Source organism: Nothoprocta perdicaria, unplaced genomic scaffold (genome assembly GCF_003342845.1).
Source record: "Nothoprocta perdicaria isolate Ctin4 unplaced genomic scaffold, notPer1 scaffold_24, whole genome shotgun sequence".
NCBI classification, from domain to species: domain Eukaryota; kingdom Metazoa; phylum Chordata; class Aves; order Tinamiformes; family Tinamidae; genus Nothoprocta; species Nothoprocta perdicaria.
The window spans coordinates 1,432,039-1,455,324 of record NW_020455466.1 but is presented as its reverse complement, the minus strand read 5'-3'; the positions used below and the strand labels follow the sequence as shown (position 1 = coordinate 1,455,324).

At 43.7% G+C, this 23,286-nt stretch overlaps 2 protein-coding genes across 2 annotated transcripts; one reads left to right on the top strand and one right to left on the bottom strand.

Moving 5' to 3' along the window:
• Window positions 1–3,896: 3,896 nt before the first annotated feature.
• Window positions 3,897–21,366, top strand: BPHL (biphenyl hydrolase like). The gene is made up of 7 exons (XM_026039734.1): window positions 3,897–3,973; window positions 6,674–6,777; window positions 9,110–9,276; window positions 13,379–13,532; window positions 15,792–15,923; window positions 18,300–18,423; window positions 20,863–21,366. The coding sequence occupies exons 1-7, from the start codon at window positions 3,897–3,899 to the stop codon at window positions 20,948–20,950; spliced, it is 846 nt and encodes a 281-aa protein (XP_025895519.1). The 3' UTR covers window positions 20,951–21,366.
• LOC112947606 (tubulin beta-2 chain-like) lies at window positions 21,324–23,278 on the bottom strand. The gene is made up of 3 exons (XM_026039727.1): window positions 23,173–23,278; window positions 22,802–22,912; window positions 21,324–22,583 (listed from the first exon to the last, which is right to left on the bottom strand). Exons 2-3 carry the CDS (start codon window positions 22,860–22,862, stop codon window positions 21,523–21,525), a joined length of 1,122 nt encoding a protein of 373 aa, XP_025895512.1. The 5' UTR covers window positions 22,863–22,912; window positions 23,173–23,278; the 3' UTR covers window positions 21,324–21,522.
• Window positions 23,279–23,286: the final 8 nt, after the last annotated feature.

The window sequence follows — 23,286 nt, the reverse complement described above, 5'->3', positions numbered from 1 at the left end:
CAGGGACATGGTGGGATAGCTCACCCATGGGGACTGGAATGTTGTCATGGATGGCTGTGTGCTTAAGGAAAGGCAAGCCAGGAAGCTGAGGTGGGGGAGTTGCACTTTTTGTGAGAGAGCAGCTGGGCAGTATGAAGCTGTGCCTATGTGTGGTTGAAGAGCGAGTGGAGAACTTATGGGTAGGGATTAAAGGGCAGGCATGGGGGTGGACAAAGTGCAAGCTGAGAGCCTGTGGGTGAGGAATAAAGGGCAGGCCAACAGGAGTGACACTGCTGTATGTGTTTACTGCAGGCCTCCTGACCAGGAAGAGGAGGGCAAGGAGGCCTTCTACAGCAGCTGGAAGGAGCCTCATGGTCACAGGGCCTGGTTCTAATAAGGTACTTCAACCAGCCTAGTATCTGCTGGAAAGACAGCACAGCTAAGCACAAACTATCCCAGAGGCTCCTGCAGAACATTGATGATGACTTTTTGACACAGGTGGTGGAGGAGAGGTGTGCTGCTGGACCTGGTACTAACCAATAAAGACAACTGGTTGGAGATGTGAAAGGTGGGAGCAGCCTTGTCTGCGGTGACCATGAGATGAAGGGTCCTACTGAGAGAAAGCARGGCAATAAATAGGATCTCAACCTTAGGAGGGAAACCTTTGGCCTCTTCAGAGACCTACTTGGAGGAATGCTATGGGTTAGGGCCCTAGAAGGAAGGGAGTGTCCAAGAGGGCTGGTCAATATTCAAGCATCACTTCCTCCACACTCAAGATCGGGACATCCCAGTGAGTAAGAAGTCAAGCAAAAGGGGTACAAGACCTGCATGGATGAGCAAGGAACTCCTGGCAAAATTCAAAGAGAAGAAGTATACAGAATGTAGAAAAGGGGACAGGCCACTTGGGAGGAATACAGGAGTATCATCAGAGTATGCAGGGATATGACAAGGAAGGTCAAGGCACATTTGGAATAATTCTGGCAGAGGATCTCAAGGACAAGAGGTGCTTCTTCAAATACATCAGTAGCAAAAGGAAGAGTAGAGAAAACAGGGGCCTGCTGCTGARTAGGGTGGATGCCCTGGTTACCAAAGACACAAGGTAGAGATACTGAATGCACCTTGAGGGTTTACTGAGGTAAAGCTTCAGGCTTTCAGGCTTTACTGATGGCCTTCCAGGGGAGCAGCCCCCTGGAAGATACGAGAGGAAATCTARAGAAAGGAAGACTTGCCCTTGGTTGAGGAGGACCATGTTACAGATAATTGAGGCAAACCTGACACCTACAGATCCATGGGCTGAACTCAGTGCTGCGAAAACCAGCGGATGTTTTTGCTGAGCCACTCTCCATCATCTTTGAAAGACCATAGAGAACAGAAAAGGCTCCTGAGGACTGGAAATGCAAATGCCACTCCCATCTTCAAGAAAGRCAAGAAGACGGACCCAGGCAACTACAGGCCAGTCAGCGTCACCTCCATCCCTGGAAAGGTGATGGAACAGCTTATCCTGAATGCCATCTCTAAGCATGTGGAGGGCCAGAAGGTGAACAGGAGCAGACAGCACGGATTCACCAAGGAGAAATCATGCTTAAGCAATCTGATAGACTTCTATGATGGAATGACTGGCCAGGTAGATGAGAGCACTTGATATTGTCTCCCTTGCAAGGGAGACTTCAGCAAGGCTTTTGACACTGTCTTCCATAATATCTTCATAGGCAAGCTCAGGAAGCGTGGGTTAGATGAGTGGAGAGTGAGGTGGACTGAGATATGGATCAACTGTGCAGAATCTAGTTGGAGGCCTGTAGCTAGCGGTGCCCCCAGGGACCAGTAGTTGGTCCAATCCTTTTAAACTTTGACATGGATCATCAATGACCTGGAAGAAGGGACAAGGCAGAGTGCGTCCTTGGCACGTTTCCTGAGGATACAAAAGTGTGAGGAATGGCCGATGCACCAGGGGGGTGTGCTGCCATTTAGAAAGACCTTCACATAGTGGCAAAGCCTGCAAGCAGGAGTAAAGCCTGAGTGGCTTGGGCTTACAATTGGAATTTGGGGGGGGTTCAACTCCAAAGGATCGTTTGCTGAACTAAATGCTGCCCAAAGAAGGCAAAGGCAGAAAAGAGGCCAGGAGTGTGCGGGTTGCCCCTTGGTGTCAGCACAGCTGGCAGGACTATGCTGGGCAAGGCTTGGAGGGCCACTCACAGGGCCACATTTCACTGTGGGGTGGGTGAGAGGAGAGAGAAGCACAACCTATGCCGTGTGGCTCACCCAGCTTCCCTCACAGGAAGGCTTGCTTTCCTGCAGCACAATGACAGCCTGAGAGAGGAGCTGCATCTCAGTAAACACAGTGCCCCTGAAAAAGGACCTAAACTCTCAGAGCAGGGTTTCCTTGGAAGTTAAGGGCTTCAAAGAATTCCAGATAGGTCTAAAACATAGATCACTAGCAGCACGGGAACTTCCACAGAGGCTCATACTGACGTTTTGAGGCTTGTTTGTCATCATTCTCATGAGCTCTCTAGCCTGCTTCCTCCTCGTTCCCGAATTAACACATGCTGACCCATGAAGTCATGTGGAAACTTTTGCTGTCTGTTGGAACTGCCTGTCAGATATCCAGCTGTATGTCACTACGTGTTCTCTGAAACACTTCCTGCTTTCTATACTTTACTGAAGATGCTTGTTTGCGTACATGTTGCACAGTGTGACGTCTTCAAAACGTCTATGATGCTGTCTGCACTACTTAACCTGGAGCTCTCCTTTCTCTGCATTTCAGAACAAGGAACTYGCAGAGCACCCCAGTGCACAGCACTGCAAGCTGGCTGTCCTTGTGCTTGTGTGTTTCTGCACACACATTTGGCCTTTGACAGTTAAAATGTCTTCCATGCCCACCGGGTGGTGGAGCCAGGTGTGGCTGCGGAAGCAGCACCCCACCCTAACCTGGCCTGCACAGGTCACTGCGGACAGAAGGGGCCCTCACAGAAACCCCTTTTCTCTGAGTGTGGGTAAAAACAGATGGGGGGCAAGAAGAACGGGGGATCCCTCTTCTCGCCCCAGCCGCCCCTGCCCCCGGCTCCCTCCACGGCAGCCCATGCGCCAACGGCCGCCGCCGAGAGGCGGGACGCAGGGCGGGGCCGCCGCTCCCCGCCCTCAGCAACGGTCGCCCTGCCCTGAGTGACACGCGTAGCCGCCAATCAGAGCGTGCAGGGAGGAGGGGAGGGTTCCGCCTTCGCGCTGCTGCCGTTGCGGTCCTGCGCGTGCGCAGCAGGGAGGGGCGGCACCGCGCGGCCGTTGGGGCGGTTGCGGCTGTCACCTCCGCGCGGGGGTGTCCGTGCCCCGAGGAGGCTTCTCGGCGGCTGGCGCCCTGGGCACGGGAGCCGCCTGCTCCGCTCTCGGTGCTTCTCTGCACCCAGGGGGCGACGTGGAGCCCATTCCAGAGGCGCCCTGCGCCATACCCCACGTAGCCAGCACCTTCACTTCACCACGTGTAGCCGCCGCCATCCCACCGCAGTGCCGGGCCTCGCTGCCGCCTCGGCGAGGGACGGCTGGCAGGGAGCGAAGCGAAGCGCTGGGGCTGCCTCACTGCGGTGACAGCTGGGCGCTCCTGAGCTTGCTATGGGTGCTGCGCATGAGCCGTGGCTGCGCGCACTGCTGAGAAGAAACCCCSCCTTGGGCCCTGAGCAGCCCCCTTGGGCTGAGCTGCGCTGGGGCTGTGGCCTCCGCCCCCTCCTAGGCACAAGAAGGGGCCCGGGCGCCTGTGCTCCCCGCACGGGCACCCCGGGGGCGCGGGGCCGCCCCGCGTCCCGGCAAGGACGCGCCCAGGTGCCTGGCGGGCTGCAGAGCCCCGGCGGCCCAAAGCCCTGCGGGGCCGAGCGCCCGAGCGCAGCGGCTGGGGAGGAGGGGAAGGGGGAGGCGGAGCCCGGCCCGGCAACATGGTTCGGCGGGTTGCGGGCCGCGCGCTGCTGCGGGCCGCGCCGCTGCCGTGGCGCGTAGCCGCCGCCTCCTACGGGTAAAGAAAGCGCGGCCGGCGCCGCCGCGATGGGGGCGGCTGGGCAGGGTGTCCTGGCGCAGGCGGGGGGCCGGGCCGTGCTCTGGGGCGCCGGGTTCGCATCCGCAGCGGAGAGAAATKGTTTAGGGGGAGAAGAGCTGTCTCCAAGCTGGTGGCTTTCTCCTGCGTTGGGTTGTTGCAAGGCCCCTTGTTATCGGTTTAATAATAATATTGTTAGGCAGATTCTGCTAAGTAAAGCAGGGATTATACCGTGATGTCTCTTACACAGATGAAGATTAGTTTGATTTTTGTAACAGAGCTGAAAGAGAAACATAGTTCACATGTGAAGTTGCACTCTTTTCGGGACCTGGAGGTGAAGCGTGGACTCCCAGGCAGGCACTGCACGAGGTTTAACACCCTCTGCACCTGCGCACGCTGTATCCGACTGCCTTGGTGAATAGAGGCACCGTGTAAACCATAACCCTGCCGCCACCGCTACAAACAGCTCAAATGGCATTGCTGCACACGTGGCTCTGCCAAAGAGTGAAAAATGCAGTCTTTGTGGTAACTATCACGTTGAAGAGGTTTTGCATCCATAGAAATTTGGTGTGGCTGGAACCAAATCTGCAATTGGGAGAGCTATTTTCAGTACAGCTTCTCAGCACATATAAACAGCAACTTATTTGTTCCTAATGTAGAAAGTATTGAAAATTGAATAATACATGGAACGCTGTTATTTCTTCAGACTTTACACTTGGATGTAATCCAAGAACAGAGAAGCAGGACAAACTCCGCAAATTCTTGAGCCCATGATGTTAATAATTAATCTTAGAAAAAAAAGGTGAGCCATGGAAGGGAAAAAAAATACCATCTGGATCAGGAAAGCAGAATATACTTCTCTTGCCTATGAAAAGTACACTGTGTTTAACTCTATAGAAAGGTAGCAGGATGATGGTAATTTCCATTTTGTTCAGAACTGGTCATGCTTTTGCTTTTCATCAGAAGCATAAAACTGAGTTGCTTAACTGCAATAATAAGAACTGTGATAAAATAACCTGTTGCAATGAGAGCAAACTAAAAGATGGTGTCCTGGGAAAACATAATTTCCTTTTATAGAGAAAAAGCAGAACCATCAGATGCTTTAAAAAAGAGGATGAGAAAGTATATTTGAAAGCTACATTCAGAATTTATGAAGCATTGAAGTACATAGCTGCATGAGCTKTGAGGAATGTACTTAAAATAAGTTAAAGAATACAGCCAGAATAATCACTGGGATCGCTTTGCTGTAACAATTCAGCAAAAGTCACAGGAGTTTTAATGGCACATTGGCTTTCTTTGATGCCTGGCCTGTACTCATTCCTGAACTACAGCTCTGCACTTGGGCTCCAGTATTCCAGTTGAATCTGCACAGGTGGAAAGAGCTGATCCTATTCTGCAAAATCACAGCCATGATTTAGTATGTGGCATTATTCGATGTGCTGTGTAGACCAGGGTTTTATGTGAAATCCAAGTGGCTTTACCTTGAGCACGTTCTGCTGTTCAATCTGCCAGTGTTAGGAGCTGGTGGGAACCTGAGCTCACAGACTGTTGTTTCAACTGCCTCATGAGAACGATTTAAGTGTTTTGTTTGTTGTTGTTTTGTTTTTCTTTTAAATCCTAGATATTGATCTCTACATGGGCGAGACCATTACTCCATGCTTTACTGTACTTGAATGAATTCAGTGGAGCAAGAATATTTAATCTAGGTAAACAGAAGTGCAGCAAAGAGAGCTTAGCTGTTTGGCAGTCAGTTGGCAAAACTCATATTGCCACCTTTAGACAAAATGAGTTAGCCTGGTAAAAAGATCCCCCGCAACTATTAGGCCACAGACTTAACTGGAGTCCTGGTGCAATCATTTGCACTGGTTGCATATCAACATATGCTACTTCTGTGTTCTCCCTAGGAGTCTGTGTCTATAAATAGATCCACAGGTTAATTATTTGCATTTACAAATAGGTCATATGTTGTAGTGCAAGGTGAGTTTCCATGTTTAAGGGAGGATGTTGTCCCCTGTGTCAGTTTCTGTAACCATGATAGTTTACATTTTTCCACTTAGCCTGCTTCTTCGGGGTATTTTTGTCAGGTGGTGTTTTCCAGTTAGCCATTACCCCCTGCAGAGGCTGCAGTCACATAATGATTATTGTCACATTCTTCTGCCACCCCTGCAGCCCCATCTCAGTGCACAGTGTTTTTCATGCAGACCCTCTGGTTCATTAGCAGCTGCAACAATAGGTTGCAGTTTCTTTGGCAGATGGTGAGGTTCAGTTTATTAATAACAAGGTGAACAGCCATTCTGAAAGTTACTCTGTGACAGAATGAGGCTTAGCCTCTCATACTCTAGATTCAACATATTTCTGCAGGCATTTAAGCTGCTTTTATGTTTGCGTGGTTGTACAGTCACGTCCCCCTCGGCTTAAGCCATTTAGCTGCCTTTGTGAAACTAGGTATGAAAGTTACATAGAGGTGATATACTGAATACTTCTCTGCCCCAGTCGTGTTTTTATTTCCACTTCAGAGCTTTCATGAAAGGGCAAATGACACAGAGAAGTTTCGCTGTATAGTCCTTCATATTTAGAAAAAATAATCATTTTATATTTCTTGAATGAGCATGTAGTGGTAAGACATTTCGCTGAATGTTTTGCTTTTTTTTTTCTCTCTCTCTCCCATTCTTGTATCCCCAGTACTATGACAACATCTGCCAAAATCCAAGTGAATGGAGTCCACCTGCATTATCAGCAGACAGGAGAAGGAAACCATGCAGTTCTTCTGCTTCCTGGCATGCTAGGTGAGGAGGGTTTGTCTTTTCTTGATAGAGCAACTACCTCTTGTGCCCTGTCTGCTCCCAAGCTAGTATACACAAAACTATTTGATAAAATGTTTAACACCTGACCATGAAGCATTATCATTAAGAGGAATGGTCCACGTGAAAGATAAATTAAGGCAGAGTTATGGTAACCAGAAATCTGTTTTTTAAAGGTTATAAGTGTCTCCCCAAGCACCTCGTACCTAATCGTACTGGTTACCTAATCAGGTGAGCTGTATTTATCACACAGGCTGAAGGCTGCTTTCCTTTTTAGAAAGGAGGCGCATTCCAGTGAAATTAATAGTAGTAATGCAGTGCTTGCAGTCTGGGCCCATAATGAAAAAGACAGAGATGAGACTGGCTTTTTGATTTAAAATGTGTTCTCACGTTTTGCTCGTTCATGGGAATATCATTAAAATTCTCAGTGGCTTTTAGAGATGGAAAACAGTTTCTGCTAACGGTGTGATATCTGGCCGATGAGACTACTGCTTTTGATAACAACCTTTGAAAATTAACCCATGGTTTTCTTCTGGATTCTTGCAGTACATTCAGTACTACACAACCACTCAAACTTAATAGCCATTCATACCAAGATGTCAATAGGACATCTGCTGTTCTGAGGTAATACACTGCATTTGCTCAGTTAGCATTATTACAAACAGTAATAGTTAAGACTTAGTATCTTTACCATTATTAACTGTAGCCTCAGATTTTTGGGCAACAAACCACCAACCAACAGACCATCAATTCTGTTCTCCTTTTGAATCTTGAGTTTTTAGTATTATTAAATACTACTTACAATATTAATAAATAAGTGTGCTGCTAACAAGGTAAGTGCTCTTAGGTCAGTGGAATTAGTCGGTCTCCAGACTATTAATAGCATATGGTAAAATAAAATGATATTTTTCTTCCTAAATGGAGAAGTACTAAGTAAGCCAAAAAAACACAGCATCTGGATATGCTTTTCATTTTGAGGATTTTTTTAGGTTCCAAAATACCTAGCATAACAGGCATGTGCAGCGTAGTGAAGAAGTCATATAAAGCCTGTTTAGAGATGCGTGATTATTCTAAATCATGCTGCATTGCTATTTTTCAAACAACCTGCTATTTTGTCTCTGACTATAGCTGTTGATTGGTGTTGCAAGGGAGAAGGGCTGCAGTCAGGTTGCAGTCAGCTCATCATGCTGTATGGACATGCTATATAGAGCCTCGTTTGTCATACGGACCAGCTGATGAGAGAGCAGGAGATACCTGGGGACATGATCCTCCAAGTACAAACCATAAATGGCCTTAAACAGGCTTGATAACATAATTATGCATAGGCACTTTCATATTTGATTTGTATTATTGTAATGCGATATACTAGAGCTGAACGTTTTTATTCACAACAGTATTGATACTGTTAACACATGAACATAATCCAAATGAGAATTGTAGTCTTTTTGCCTTCGTGCTAGTGTTCATAGACAGCTCAGAGCAATAGCATTTTCCAGACTGGAGCAGTTCCTTTCTTCATCTTTTGAAAGTGTGAGCCATTAATAAAGGAAACAGTTCTGAAGCAGAGAAAAACAAATGCTGTATTTGACTTATATTTGGTAACTTACATATTAGAAAAAACAAGATGTTACTATTTTGTGCTTTCGTGTCACCATTGTCTCCTTGGTCGATAAAACATTGAAACTTCAATTTAAATATCAATTGTCTTGTTAAAGCTTTTTATCAATAAGAAACTCTGTATCATACAATGCTTTTTACCTATGGACCATAAACTTCTTAGCTAAAGTTAGGATATTCCTCCTCTTGCACCAGGAAGGAAGCAATTGTTCTAGGTTGCTCAACCAAAAATTCAGGTTTAAATCCATCTTTCAGCAATTTTCCTAACCCAAACTTTGACTCTGGCCCCGTTTAACATAATTTTGTGCTGGCAGAATAGCTTTCCATTAGGCTGAGTTTAATCTGTACTGTCCAGATGAGCAGCATTGGCCATCCTGCTGCTTTATGAGTGTTAAAGATAAATCAATACTCTGTTTGATTGCAGGTAACTGAGTTACTGATTCGGTGTTACAGCTTTGGTGCAGAGCAAAACAGTTGATAAGCTTTGCAGGCCTTATAGAARTAGTTTGCTTTAAGCGTATTGTAAATATCCTAAAGCTTTTTATTATGGTACTTCCTTGTTGAAAGATGCAATATGCAGAGATAAAATATTTTTTCAGTTGATAGATAGCATCTTTTTTTAGAATTAAGATATAAGTTGTCTATATGCTATATATTTATAAGAGTGGTTACTTTAACTGAAAAAATGATGATGTTTCAGGGAGTGGTCAAACCGATTTTGGACCGCAGCTTAAGTCTATGAACAAGCAGCTTTTCACAATTGTTGCTTGGGATCCTCGGGGATATGGACAATCCATCCCTCCACCTCGAGACTTTCCTCCAGATTTCTTTGAGAGGGACGCAAAAGATGCTGTAGATCTTATGCAGGTAAATCTATTTTGAGATTTGATCATTAACATACATATTTCTAAAACCTGTTTTTCTTCAAACTTTGAAGAGGAGGGAACAGTACTGTTAAATATATAACTCCCAGTAGACAGCAAGTTACATGGAAGAACATACAAATGAGAGCTTAAAAACTATTCTGGAAAATTTTCTTTGTCCATCTGTTTTCCAATATACAACAATTCAACAGTGGGAATCAGTTATAAAGCAATACATTTTGACTCCAAAATACCCTGTCCTAAGAGGTTTGCAGTGAAGACCCCTGTAAAGTGTAGGTAAAGCGTGTATGAAAAAACAAAGCCTATGCTAAGTGGCTTAACTGCAGGGATTACAGTGGTGAAGCCTTCTTAGAAAAATTCTACCTAATGGAGTCTTGGCAGTAGAGCAGCCCATTTCATCTGAAACATTGATCCTGGGAACTAAGCTGACACTTTGAGCTTTAAGGCCTATTACCAAAATAACTTGCGTAGGAAATCAAAGAATTCCTGTAATCATACCAGATCTTAATAACTAAAACAACTATTGTGATTGTGAAGAACATGGTCTTAAGTTGTCATCATCCTGCCTTCTTATAGATTCTACAATTCAAGTCTGTGTTCTTTTGTCTGATTTTTATAATCATTTACTTCAACTGATACTTTGCTCTCTTATTTTATGCTATACAGTTCTCTGGCCATGTTAAGAAAGTTGGCAGAGCATTAAAATTCCAAAAATATGAGACAAGATTCAGACAGTGAATCCAAGTGTATTTCTGAAATGAGCAGCAACCTTGTAGAACCATTTGAAATTGAAAATGCAGCCTTTGTGGAGTGTTCTGCATAGTGAAACAAAATAGGTCTGACAGCTATCAGGATAAAGATACTGTTTTGCTCTCTAACCATGGAAATAGTCTCCTGAATCACCAATTTATTCTGCTATAGTAATACAGAAAATAAACATGCTGCCAGAGAGAGGTGACAACATTTCAGTCTTAAAAAGTTGTACCCCTTTTTCTGCCTCTTTTCAAATACTAATGAAGGCAGATTAAAAAACAACGCCATCCCCAAAAAGATGCAGCCGTGTAGTCTGTAATAAAACAGGACAACAGCTTATTAATGCGAAAAAGTTGCCAAAACTAATCTACTAATTTAGTAGATTTATTGGCTGCCAAATTATATGTAACTGCATCTTTTCTAAAAGAAGTTTATTAATGTAGATGTATAATAACAAGTTACTTCAGGCTTTCCAAGCAAGGGTAGCTTGCAGTCATGAGTAACTTGCTTCTATTTTAGCTTGAAATATAAAGGCACAAAATGTAAGGAATGATTACATCTAGGATTTCCAGATTAAAACAAAGTCCTAACTCCTGTGATGTTGCGTCTCAACTATCCTAATGCAAGGGCATTACAGTGGTGTGTTGGTTTACATCTACACAACCTATACTGCTAAGCCCCTCTGTATAGCTGAGCCTTCAGAGCCCTTATTTAGGCTCTTCTGGGCTTTGGCCTCTTTGTCAGAGCTGTGCCTGCTGGAAGCTTCTGTGAAATAATGAAAGCTAAAACTCTGCAGAGTGTTTAGCAGGTTGATACAGATAGCAGAGCTCTGCAGCACTGTATGTGCTCTGTGATAGAGTCAACTGGAAACAGCAGCAGCAGCAAAATGCAAACAATGAATTCAGCTGGAAAAAAGTAGATGCTTTAAGTCTGCTTTGCCACACTCCATCCCCGTGTCTCAACATTAAGAAAGGTCAAGAGCATTAAAATGCTTATTATGGGGGTAATTAGTGTTGACATTTAAGAAGTTCTTGCTGTTCAGAGCCACTGCCCCACTGAAAGGATGGGCTTCTGCCTCTCCACATTTTTGGAGATCAGTTGCAGCCGTTATTTGTGGCGCACCTGCTCTGAGCCGATGGAAATTTGTAGTACAGAGTGCTGTTCTGTTATAGCTCAAGGTTGTAAATTTTTGTATGTGTGTGTGAGAGCCTACGTGATCATTTGACTGCATTTCACAGAGGCTTGGATGGAAGAGGCGATTTTAAGAGGACTTTTGTTCATTTACAGGGTAGGGCCAGCGCGAATTTGCCCACAGAATTGGGAGTTGTAATCAGCTCTCAGGCTGTTGCCAATGTTAGGCAGAGACCTGTCCTGTGAATAGTTCAACATTCGAGCAAACGAGTAAGTGTGCTCACCACATCCAACAYGTTTGTTACATCTCATGGTTTTTTGGAAGGCCAAAGAGAAAAAGTAAAATTATTCTTGCTGGAAAGGCATACTGAGACAACCCAAAGACTTGAGATAATGGCAGCAAACTGGAGAAGCAACTGGAAGCGAACAGATTTCAGCTGAAGGGTTAGGCAAAAATTTTAATAGGCTGTTCTGCCCATTAGCTAGCATTGAATTCCATAATTTGCTCTTGGCAGTTGGAAAACAGCAGCAGCAGCAACAACAAAACTCAAAGTTTTACAAGGATGGCTGCCAACTCCGGCAGCTTGCAGAGATACCAGTAACCCTTCAAGGGCCTTCCCCTGAAAGGAGGTTACAGGGCACTGCTCTTTCAGCAGCCAGGGCCAACCTGTGAGCTTCTAAAACTCAAAGCACTCTTTCTTGCTGTCAGCTCTGTCCTTGTATGTCCTTTTCTTTTTCCTACTTGTTTTTTCCCCCTGTATGCTAACTATGGCTTATCTCAGTAAAATCTCATTTTGAGCAAAGCTGGAGTAAGCCTAGTATTAAGGGAAAAAACAAAAGCAGAAAACCCGATAGTGGTACAAGCTTGCCAGGTTTGTAGTTGACTGATAAGGCTATTTCTCACTTGAACATCAGGTTTATAAGCAAGAGTCAGCTCCTAGAAGCTGCTCTTTATCTCTCTGCAGTTCTTTTCTTTCTCATTACCTGTGTGGGTTTTTTTTTTCTTTTTTTCTTTTTCTTTTTTTTTCCTTCTGTATGAAGAAAACAAGACTGACTCCAGCAACAGAACAGCAAGGAACAAATTCAACTAAATCAACTGTTTCTCTTTTTCTCCAAAAGCACAATATTTCCCTTAATCTCATCTCAAAGGATGTAATCTCTGCCTCTAAAAAAAAAATCACTGAAACCTTCTTACTGTAGATGTTAGTGAAGTCAGAACCCAAGGCTTGTGTACGGCAGCCTGCAAGAACTGTTCAGCCACTGAATGCTGTGTGTGGGCAGCCTTCAGGCTTCTGCATCTGAGTCACTTTCCCTTCCTCACCCTCCGCCCACTGAACAGCACACATGCAAAATCCTCATCCCTGTCCATTTGCTGTTACTCCCCACAGCAGCTTTTTGTAGATGAGAAAACAAATTATAGTGGAAAGAAGTGTGAATGAAGCAAGAATGAATGAAAGTCTTGGTTGCCGTATTTCTTTGCTCACAGTCTTCCTTTTTAGAGAAGGAAGTATTTCAGGATCAATATTTTGAACCATAATTCACCTGAAATAACATTTAAAGTGTTTAACACTTCAACTTATAAACAATGATAAGTAAGGAAGCAAGCATCAGCACCTGTGAAGTAAACCCTAAAATTTGAAACAATCACATAGAAAATGTGTGTTTTTGGGGATACATTTGTGTAGATGTGCAGACATGTGCAGATACATTTTCACTAAATGATATCAGTAATTTAGATCACTGTATTTTGTTTTAAGAGTCTGAAGTCTATCTTTTTCTTAAGCTTATATTGGTCTCCTATTACATACCATTCCACACTATAAAGATCTTTGCCAGCTTTACACCAAGAGAATTGTGAAGTTCTTCACACCATCATGTCCTTGCGAAAAAGTCTTCAGTCTCCACTGTAAATAAACAAGTTCTAATTTCAATAGGGCCTTTTAAATGGTTGCTTTCTGTTTCAGTGAAGAGCCAAGGAAGAGGGAGGATGTAATTTATTTTCATTAATTATTGACCTTTTTCTGAACATTTTTTACATAGCAGAGAATTTATGTTTTCTAGTTATGAAAGCTACTGGTAATTCTTTTTTTTTTTTAGTGTTGTGTTTGAATCCATACAGATAGCTTTCAAGAAATATTTGATATTTGTTGATTAAAAAAAATTGCTGATGATTTGTATGTGACTTTCTTATACCAATTAAGGCACTCAAATTTAAGAAGTTCTCTTTGCTGGGATGGAGTGATGGTGGCATTACAGCACTGATTGCAGCTGCGAAGTACCCAGCTCTTATCCACAAGCTGGTGGTTTGGGGAGCAAACGCCAGTGTTACTCAAGAGGATGTGAGAATTTATAATGGTATGTACAAATTTAGAAGTAGGAACAGATCATATTATTGAAGAAGTGTGTTCATTTCATCTTGGTCTGAGGATCGTAGTCATCGTAAGGCTCAGTGGAAACAAAGTTGAGGACATAACAAAAACAAAAGTAACAGCACAAAATTCACCATGTTGCTAAGAACAAGGATAGTTTAAAGCTCTAGTAAAAAACTGCCTAACAATTACTCCAGAGCTAATATAGTAGGATTAAAAATTATAGCAAACCATTTTACAAAGGGACTGTTAAAGCATAAATTACAACTAGTTTATCAGTAATTTTTAGTGGAAAAAAATATTGCTGTAATAAACTCCAACAAATAAATTCCAAATAAAGCAATTGACTCCAGCCTTGATTTCCTTTCTCAGTTCTTGCACAACCTTTAGAGAAGGTCCACAGAAAATTAGTGGGCTAATATATAACTCTGTTTGCCTCTAGGGGTTATATAATACACAGTGTAAGAAAACAAGCTCATAACTTACCATTTGAGCTCAAGAGGCAAACAAATCATTCAAGTAAACATCCCAGGATCCCTTTATAATTTGCATTCCTTTGAAGCTCATTATTGTAATTACAAAACCTTTGCAAAATAAAGCAGCATGAAATTTCTGMTCCCTTCTCCGCTCATGCGAAACAGAATCTGACCATTTGTCACTCTGAAGGAAAACAGCAAAAACTGCTAAGGTGCTCAGAAATGACCTTATTTTTGAAATTAAAAGTTAAAAGAGCAACTCATACAGATCCTCAGCAAATGTAAGCAAGCAGATGTTCATTTAAATAACTGGAATGTGATTTGTAGCAGTTGTGGAATCTTGTCTGGCTTCAGCTAAATTACAAGTGTAAATACTTTACATGTACAGTTCACTCGCCTGCATTAGAAAATAGTAGTATTATTATTGTTTTTACTCTTTTTTAATACAGTAAACATTGCTTTTAAGATGTGTAAAAGTGCTAAATTATTTCTTTATATGCTAATATATATGGAGTTTTTATTGCATAACAATTATGAATTGTGTGTGTCAACTTCTGCTAACAAACTGAAGTCTTAAAAAATAAAGTCTTACTTTATAAGGTCCGTAGTTAGAGCGTGCAAGAATGGTGATCTCGGGCTGCTTAGGAGAGAAGGATCCTGCTTTGCTCCCTGTGCCCTTTCAGCATCGGGCCTTCATTCTCTGTTCAGTTCAGAGTAAGCCTGGCTGCAAGGATAGGATGGTGGATGCCCAAAGGGAAAGGGCTGCACAGTAACAAGCTGGCAGGGAATGGTCAGACTTGTTTGCCAGGGGTTACCCAACAGARGCTGCTGTAAAACAGCCCTTTCATTCACTGCTGCCTCGCTCCTGGGGCCGGACAGGTTCTGTTTCACACCAGCTACTTCATTCCTCCTCTCTTCCCTTGCTTTCCATTTGAAACCAATTAAAAACCTCACTAGCTGTAGACGTTGCTGTTTGATGATTCAGTGCTTTGCAGTCTCTTTTCACCTTCTCTGCTCTGCCAGAGTTACTTGGGGGTTTACTGACTCAAGGCCATACAAGTGAAATATAGTTTCATGACCCTGGTAGGTATCTCAACTGTTAGTGCTGCTCACACTTTGGGAAGGGAAAAKAGATAAGCCTGATAAATAAAGCAGAATGGCAGATTATTTGTAGAGTTTTAGCCATCGTGCCATGAGTCACTGGGCTCTACTAAGTACAGTTGCTTGTTTTCCTCCAAGACTATGGCAAATGTGCCATGATGTCAGCCTGCTGGAATGCCTTAGTAAGAGCTTCCTTCTTCTGAATACTGGTAGGAACCATGGGAGGACTTCTATCCAGGAGCCAAAGCAAAAGGCTGTAGGATATATAAAAAAGGATTGCCAATTCTGGCACACTGTTATAAAAAGAGTTCTTTTTTTCCATAAGGAATGTACCTCATTGAGCTCTTCTTGTTGCAAAACAAGACCTCTATAAAGAAATACCAGCAGTGACAGGCTTGGACCTGTGGTATTTTTTTAAGCTCCTCATGACCATAGTAACAAGGTAGTCTTTTGCAAAAACACTTAGCAGAGATACTAAAACTATCTTCTTTTTTTTTACATCCCCTTCCTTATTCAGAGTTAAGTATTCAGTGTAAACTCAACTTTGAAACACGTATTTTCAGTCAGCTTTGAAAATTTACTCGTATTGTTTTAGGAGCTTACAGTACTGGCTAAGCATATCTGGTTGCTGGAAATATCTTAACATATTTCAATATTATTTTTTATAGGCATCCGAGATGTTTCCAAGTGGAGCGAAAAGGTTAGGAAACCATTGGAAGAGATGTATGGACATAAATACTTTGCAAAAACTTGTGAGGCTTGGGTAGATGGAATATGTCGCTTTGCAGAAAAATCAGATGGTAAGAAAGACTTTTACAGTGATAAACTAGAAAAAAATACAGTAGCAGACAAGTCTAGATAAAAATCTCTCTTAACAGCACTCCTAGCAAGCAGAAAATGAAGGACTTGGCATATGGCATTAAAAGTATTAAAAACCRGGTCTGACTCACACTCATGAGTAAAGCGATTTGTAAATGCACCACAAACCAGCAAGGTACAGGAAGAAAGCACRGTTATGGGAAGCTGTAGCTGGAGATACGCTCCCCTTGCTCCACCACAAAGCTACAGTATTAAATCATCACTTCCTCATCAAGAGGAAGATCAAATTTTGGAACTCAAAATAACGAATATATTTTTAAAATCCTGCTGCTGCAGCTTAGGTATTTAAAATACAAAAAGAGGAACTAAACTATGTAGAATAATCCTAATTAAATACTTATCACCGATGATTTCTGTAATAGACTTTTTCAGCCAAAGATACCATGAATAATAATCTGCAGTTCTGTTTTAATTCAGAAAAAAAATGCTTTAAGTTTACCTGAAGCAGAAATGCATATTGCATAAACCAAAGAGTCTATAATGCTCTTTTGTACATTYCCCATAGCTGTCATAATGGAAGATGAAAGGTCACATTCATTAAATGGCAGCAGGTACTACAGAAAGAAGATATTATTTCGCTGGGTATTTTTCCACAGATTTCAATGGATCAGCAACATGGTACTAGAATTTCTCCCAGCAGAGAAATGTAACAAATTATGATGTGATTTTGTTTTGTATTTTCTGGTAAGCATCTCCTTAAAATGAGTTTATTCTGAGGTCCAAAGGCCGCTTACTGTCACGTCCTTTTACTGTCTGCCTCAGATACTGAAATGAAGTGACTTTGTGAAAAAGACAACACATGGAGAAATGTAATGAGGAGCTGAATTACCCACATGCTGTAACTGGGTCAGATATTGAGAGAAGCCTGACAGTTTCTGAGAGAAGTGTTAGAAACTATCAGTCCCTGTTTGTTTTCTAGGATTAGCTTGGGGAAGGCAATATAAGTCACGCCCCAGGAAAGGTTGTGAATTGTGAATAGAAGAAAAGGCTTTAMTAAAAATCATCAGATTAGAATACTAAATCAGAGTTAAGAGGAAGAAACCAAAATCTTTGTCGAAAACATCATCATCAAATTCTTTTTAGAAATAGATTTCTTGCCCTAAGTGGAGCAGCTTTTAGTGTGAGCTGCTCAATGAAATAAATATTAAGAGGATGTCACCATTTAATGAAACTGAACACGCTGCTTAAAGCTGCAAAGTTCAAGACTTCCTTGTGAGGCTGTCTTACTGGAATAAGCAGTACCCAGTGATTATAGCACAAAACAGGTTTATTTCTAAATACTAACCGGTAACTATGGCCGTAGGTAAAAAGGTTACTTGGTATTTGGTCTGAAATTTCATCAACATTTGTGGAGAGTTTTGAAGCTTATGGACAAAGTGTTCCAAAAGAAACTGGWTAATGGACAGCACTGCGAACTGGGATGATATGCAAAGCCAAACAACTGGAAGGCTCTGTAGAGCAGTGACTGACTAAAGAGCTAAGGACAGTATGCATGTATACGTATTAACTGTGTTGGTAACTGTAGGGAGACATTTACAAACAGAACATAAAGCTAGCTCAAAATGCACCTTAAAACTCATCCAGTATGTTTTCTTGCAAATTCTCTTGGGAGCGTGTGGMACGTTGGCCAAGGACTATAGAAACTGAGATACTAGGTGATGAGAAAGAAAGAGGGATAGAGGAATAAAAAGCTTTTAAGGAAAAGCAGTAAAATTACTTCTGATGAGATCAAGGCCTGCTAAGCATAAAATTATTCTCGATGTTATATAAAAGGAACAGTCRAAAAGAATAATTCTGAATACTTTTTGGATAATTTGTATTATATGGTTATACATTACAGGCAACAAAGAACTCAAARTAGAACAGCCACCATAGTAAGTTAGCTTGTTGGTAAAAGTAACAAATCTTACAACTTGATGCCTGGTAACCAGTGTAAAAAAGCAGAACATAAACCATGGAAGCCATAAGACTCTAAGAGCAGAAAGAATAAAGATAGGGAAGCAATGTATGGATTTGTCTGGACTAGTCAGTATAAACCTTGGAAAAAGTGTGGGCCAGAAATACTTCACCCACTGTCCATCTGAGTTAGTATCCGTTAATGAAGCACATGTCAGTGAAGTACTGGCATAGTGTTTTGAAGAAAGAGCTGTTACAATCATAGTTATATAATTCTCTAGAATAACCAAGGAGAGCTAATGGCTTGAGATGGGGTGGCATTCAAAATCCTTTGCAGAATCAGTTTCAGTCTTTCATACTATTTAAATTTGAAGTGTGACCTTCATTTATTTTCTCCYTAGGTAATATCTGCCAAGAGTTGCTGCCTCTCATTAAATGTCCCACATTTATAATTCATGGAGGGAAGGACCCTTTGGTTCCACGCGCGCATGCGGAATACATCCATGAGAACATCAAAGGCTCTCGGTGAGTTATGTAGCACTGCTCATCTACAAAACACAACTAAAGAAGGGAAAAAGTGGATGCCACAGTGTTAGCAACAACAACAACAAGAAAAATGCCATTGGGCAAGCTCTTTCTGCCACAGATAAAATTATGAACGTCCTTAGTAAGTTACATTGAGAAAAATAGTCCCTTTCTTCTTCAGTAAGCTTGCTCCACATGTTCTCCAAGAGAAACCAAATAAGGTCCTTTGCCCCCTTCCACCTGTTCACAGAAACATTCCTTAACATTTGGCCAAACAAGCGAATTCTCCATCCTGGCTCTGGCACTCCTTTTGTTGCATGGTATCTAGTTTTCCCCCATCTCCTAGCACGCAGCATTTAGCTGCTAGGAATGGAGCAGCATTCCCAGTTAATAGGAGAAGCACAGGGTACTGCGGTTGTGAACAATGGTGGCAAAGACTGGGGTTTTTTTTGTGCATTTAAAAAAAGTAATGTGAGAAAAGTAATACAATGATCAACTTGAAAAAACGAGAAATATCTTGTAGCAGATATCTACTCCATTTCTGAACTTCTAAAAAGCTGGAACTTAAGCAGCTGATCTTTTTTCATAGATTTGAAATAAAATTCAAGATTTCAGAGTGGATAAGCACTGGAGAAGAGATTTAGGAGAACAGAGCCCAGTTTTATGAGTACAGGGTAAAGTTGTTTTATTTGTAGAACCTCTGTGAAATGTCACTAATGTATTTGGTTCCAAGTCATCTGCCCTGTTCATAAAAATACTTTCTGCCACAAGAGAGATGAGCACAAGAAGTCTTCCCAGCAGCCCCAGGCAGGTGTTTTTCTAACACCTGTGAGTTAGTTKCTCCCACCTCACCCGCTTCGGACACCTGGCATCCTGTTAGTGTTCACTGAACTGCTCCAGGTACCGAGCTCTGAAGGCAAATCATCACAAACCCGGGATAGACAAAGAGCTACAAGATTTTCTTTCGAAAACAAACCAAGAAGGAAGCAGCGTTAAAAGCTGTCGTACAAAGGAAAAAAGAAAAGAAGGGTGATACTTTCCATGTCTTCATGCTGAAGTACTTTCCCCTTACGTATATTTATCAGAAAATAAATCAGGCTAGTGATGATGTTTCGGAAAATTATACACAGCTTAATACTTAACCATGTGCTCCCCTTCTCTTCTTATACTGGCGCTGAGGTTCTCCTTTGGGTAGTAGAAAGAAAACTTTAAATTTAGCATATATTTAACAGCAAATTAGTTGCTTTTTTTTTTTTTTTAATAGTAAAATAGAAGGTTGTGTTGACTGGAGCACAGATACGTTGCTTGTTTCTGTCATGGCAAGAGAATTGCCATTGTTTTATGTTTATATGGTACAGATATACTTGAATGCTCTCAGAGTGGCTTGACAGGCAGCTGAGGACCATCTGCAGCCCTGTAGGCTTGTGCATCTATGTTCTGCTCACTCTCTTTGAAGAGACAAGTTTAATGAACATCAGAGAAGGGCACTAGAGGAACTGGCTATGGTAACACAGCACAGATTTTTCTTTTCTTTTCCTGAAACAAAGCAACCTTTATCACTAAGAGAAATGTTTTGAAATTTGAAGGAAAAAAAGAAAAAAACTTGCTGTAGTAGAAATTGAACGATAGTAAGGCAACATAGGACATAGGACAATGTAAGTTAAAATTGTTTACTGAAAATTTACAGCAATTGACAGAACAAAAATCCTATGAAGTATTTCCCAACCTTATAGAACAAAATAAATAAATAAGTGTTAGGAGTATATGCCAGAGGCATATATGTATTTTTCCAGATAGAGGAAAAAAAAAAAAAAAAAAAATTGTATTTTCTCCTTACTGCACTCATCAGTATTATTATTCTACAGAAGAGATACTAGCTCTAAACATCTGTTAAAGCTTAAGTTAGAATTCTTCCTGCTTCCTTTGTCTTAGCAGAGAAGGAGACAGTTGTGTCTTTAAGGGTGAAGGAGAGGCACACGTTGAAAAAAAAGTCAAAGCGTAATTTACTTGAGGCAGTGATACAATAACACCAATATTTTTGCAATTATTGCCTTGCTCACTGCCCAGTACAACCGTTGTTCTCTGGAAGAGGCAAGATAGTTCAGGTACTTCACATCTCTTTAAAAGATACAGTCTACTCACCTGAATGCTGAAATACCTTCCTGGCAGACGAACAAAAAGGGTTCTAGAAACCAAGAGGAGAACAGATCACAATTTTTAAGTTTTAAACTTAATATTCTCCCCATTAAGGAACAGGGTGCTTGCTGCTGAACTGTTGTTAGTTCACAGCTTAAGTTAACAACTTTCAACAAATATGCTGGGATACTACCAAGTTCCTTCATACCTGGYTACAGAAGAGCAAGGAAAAATTGCCACCAGCTTGATTACCTGCACTCACAGATGTAGCTCCTGTTCACAGCCTGATTTTTGTCTTTTAAGGTTCCTTCTGATGCCGGAAGGAAAGCATAACCTACACCTGCGCTTCGCAGAAGAATTCAACAGACAAGTAGAAGACTTCTTAGCATGATCTGAAACTTAAAATAAGTTACAAAAGAGGTGGTTTTCTTTTGTCTGTTTAGCCATTTTAATTGCTTTTCCATTTTGATTCGAGTTCGATAGGTTTGAGTCAGAGAGGAAAGAATGTCAGGTTTGCATAAGCAACCTGAGAATGCAGCGAGCCTGTGGAGCACAGCCCTTGCATGCCTAAAGTCAGGATTTCAGAACATAAGAGGAGACAGTGAGCTGCAGTGGGTCATAGCACTGCTGTGCTGCAGGATTTCTGACATGCCTTTAAGCTTATTTCATATCACACTAGCCAAATGGCCTCTAGTGATTCAACCAAGATATTTTAAAAAATTTAAAAAAAAGACATAAAACACTGTCTAGAATACATGCCTTTATGTGATCTTAACATTAAAAGACAAAAAGACATTGTAATAAACTTCAAAGCAGATCTGTTACATTAAGAATTCTTCCAAGGTTACAAGTGCTGAGAGGACAACGGGGTACATGGCAACTAGAGAACATGCTTCACCACCACCACTATCAGAAGTCATTCAGTACACATGCGTGCTTTATGAAGTCCACCTAACAAGATACTTAAGCCTCATCCTCCTCTCCTTCCTCTTCAAATTCACCCTGCTCGTCAGCAGTGGCATCCTGGTACTGCTGGTACTCGGAGACCAGGTCGTTCATGTTGCTCTCGGCCTCCGTGAACTCCATCTCATCCATGCCCTCRCCCGTGTACCAGTGCAAGAAGGCCTTGCGGCGGAACATGGCCGTGAACTGCTCCGAGATCCTCTTGAAGAGCTCCTGGATGGCCGTGCTGTTGCCGATGAAGGTGGCCGACATCTTGAGGCCGCGCGGCGGGATGTCGCAGACGGCCGTCTTCACGTTGTTGGGGATCCACTCCACAAAGTAGCTGCTGTTCTTGTTCTGCACGTTGAGCATCTGCTCGTCCACCTCCTTCATGGACATGCGGCCCCGGAAGATRGCCGCCACCGTGAGGTAGCGCCCGTGGCGCGGGTCGCAGGCCGCCATCATGTTCTTGGAGTCAAACATCTGCTGCGTGAGCTCGGGCACCGTGAGGGCGCGGTACTGCTGGCTGCCGCGGCTCGTGAGCGGCGCGAAGCCCGGCATGAAGAAGTGCAGCCGCGGGAAAGGCACCATGTTGACGGCCAGCTTGCGCAGGTCGGCGTTGAGCTGCCCGGGGAAGCGCAGGCAGGTCGTCACGCCGCTCATGGTGGCCGACACCAGGTGGTTGAGGTCCCCGTACGTGGGCGTCGTCAGCTTCAGCGTGCGGAAGCAGATGTCGTACAGGGCCTCGTTGTCGATGCAGTACGTCTCGTCCGTGTTCTCCACCAGCTGGTGCACGGAGAGGGTGGCGTTGTAGGGCTCCACCACCGTGTCCGACACCTTGGGCGAGGGCATGACGCTGAAGGTGTTCATGATGCGGTCGGGGTACTCCTCGCGGATCTTGCTGATGAGCAGCGTGCCCATGCCCGAGCCCGTGCCGCCGCCCAGCGAGTGGGTCAGCTGGAAGCCCTGCAGGCAGTCGCAGCTCTCCGACTCCTTCCTCACCACGTCCAGCACCGAGTCCACCAGCTCCGCTCCCTCTGTGTAGTGGCCCTTGGCCCAGTTGTTGCCAGCCCCGCTCTGGCCTGCAAGGCAGAGCACAGGGCACGTGCCACCACCTCGCTGCCCTCCGCACACGAGGCATCCTGGGSTTCCCCACATCCCACCYCGTAGCATCCCATGTCCMCCACATCCCACCCCACATGGGAGCAGGGGGTACAGGGATCACGTGCCAGCTCCGAGCCGCCCCCACAGCAGGTGTCCCAGGGGACCCAGCGGGGAGCCCCAGGGCACCGTCACCTACCAAAGACAAAGTTGTCGGGTCGGAAGATCTGCCCRAAGGGGCCAGAGCGCACAGAGTCCATGGTGCCGGGCTCCAGGTCGACCAGGATGGCGCGGGGGACGTACTTGTTACCTGGGGGAGGGAAGGAGGGAGCAGCAGCCGCGTTACAGCCCTGCGGCCGCAGCCGGGGAAGGTCACAACAGCGACCGCGCTCCCGACAGAGCCGCGGCAGCTCCCGGCGGGGACGTGCTGGCTGTGTCGCACAGGCGGAGCCGCTCAGGAAACAAAGCCCTCTCGCAGGCTCTGGCCGCTCTCGCTCAGGGCCGTGCCAGCCACAGCGAGGTGGCCCCTCTGCCAGACACGCCTGGCAGGCTGGGGGCAGCAGCACCTACCCGCAGCCTCATTGTAGTAGACGTTGATCCTCTCGAGCTGCAGGTCGCTGTCCCCGTGGTAGGTGCCCGTGGGGTCGATGCCGTGCTCGTCGCTGATCACCTCCCAGAACTGCA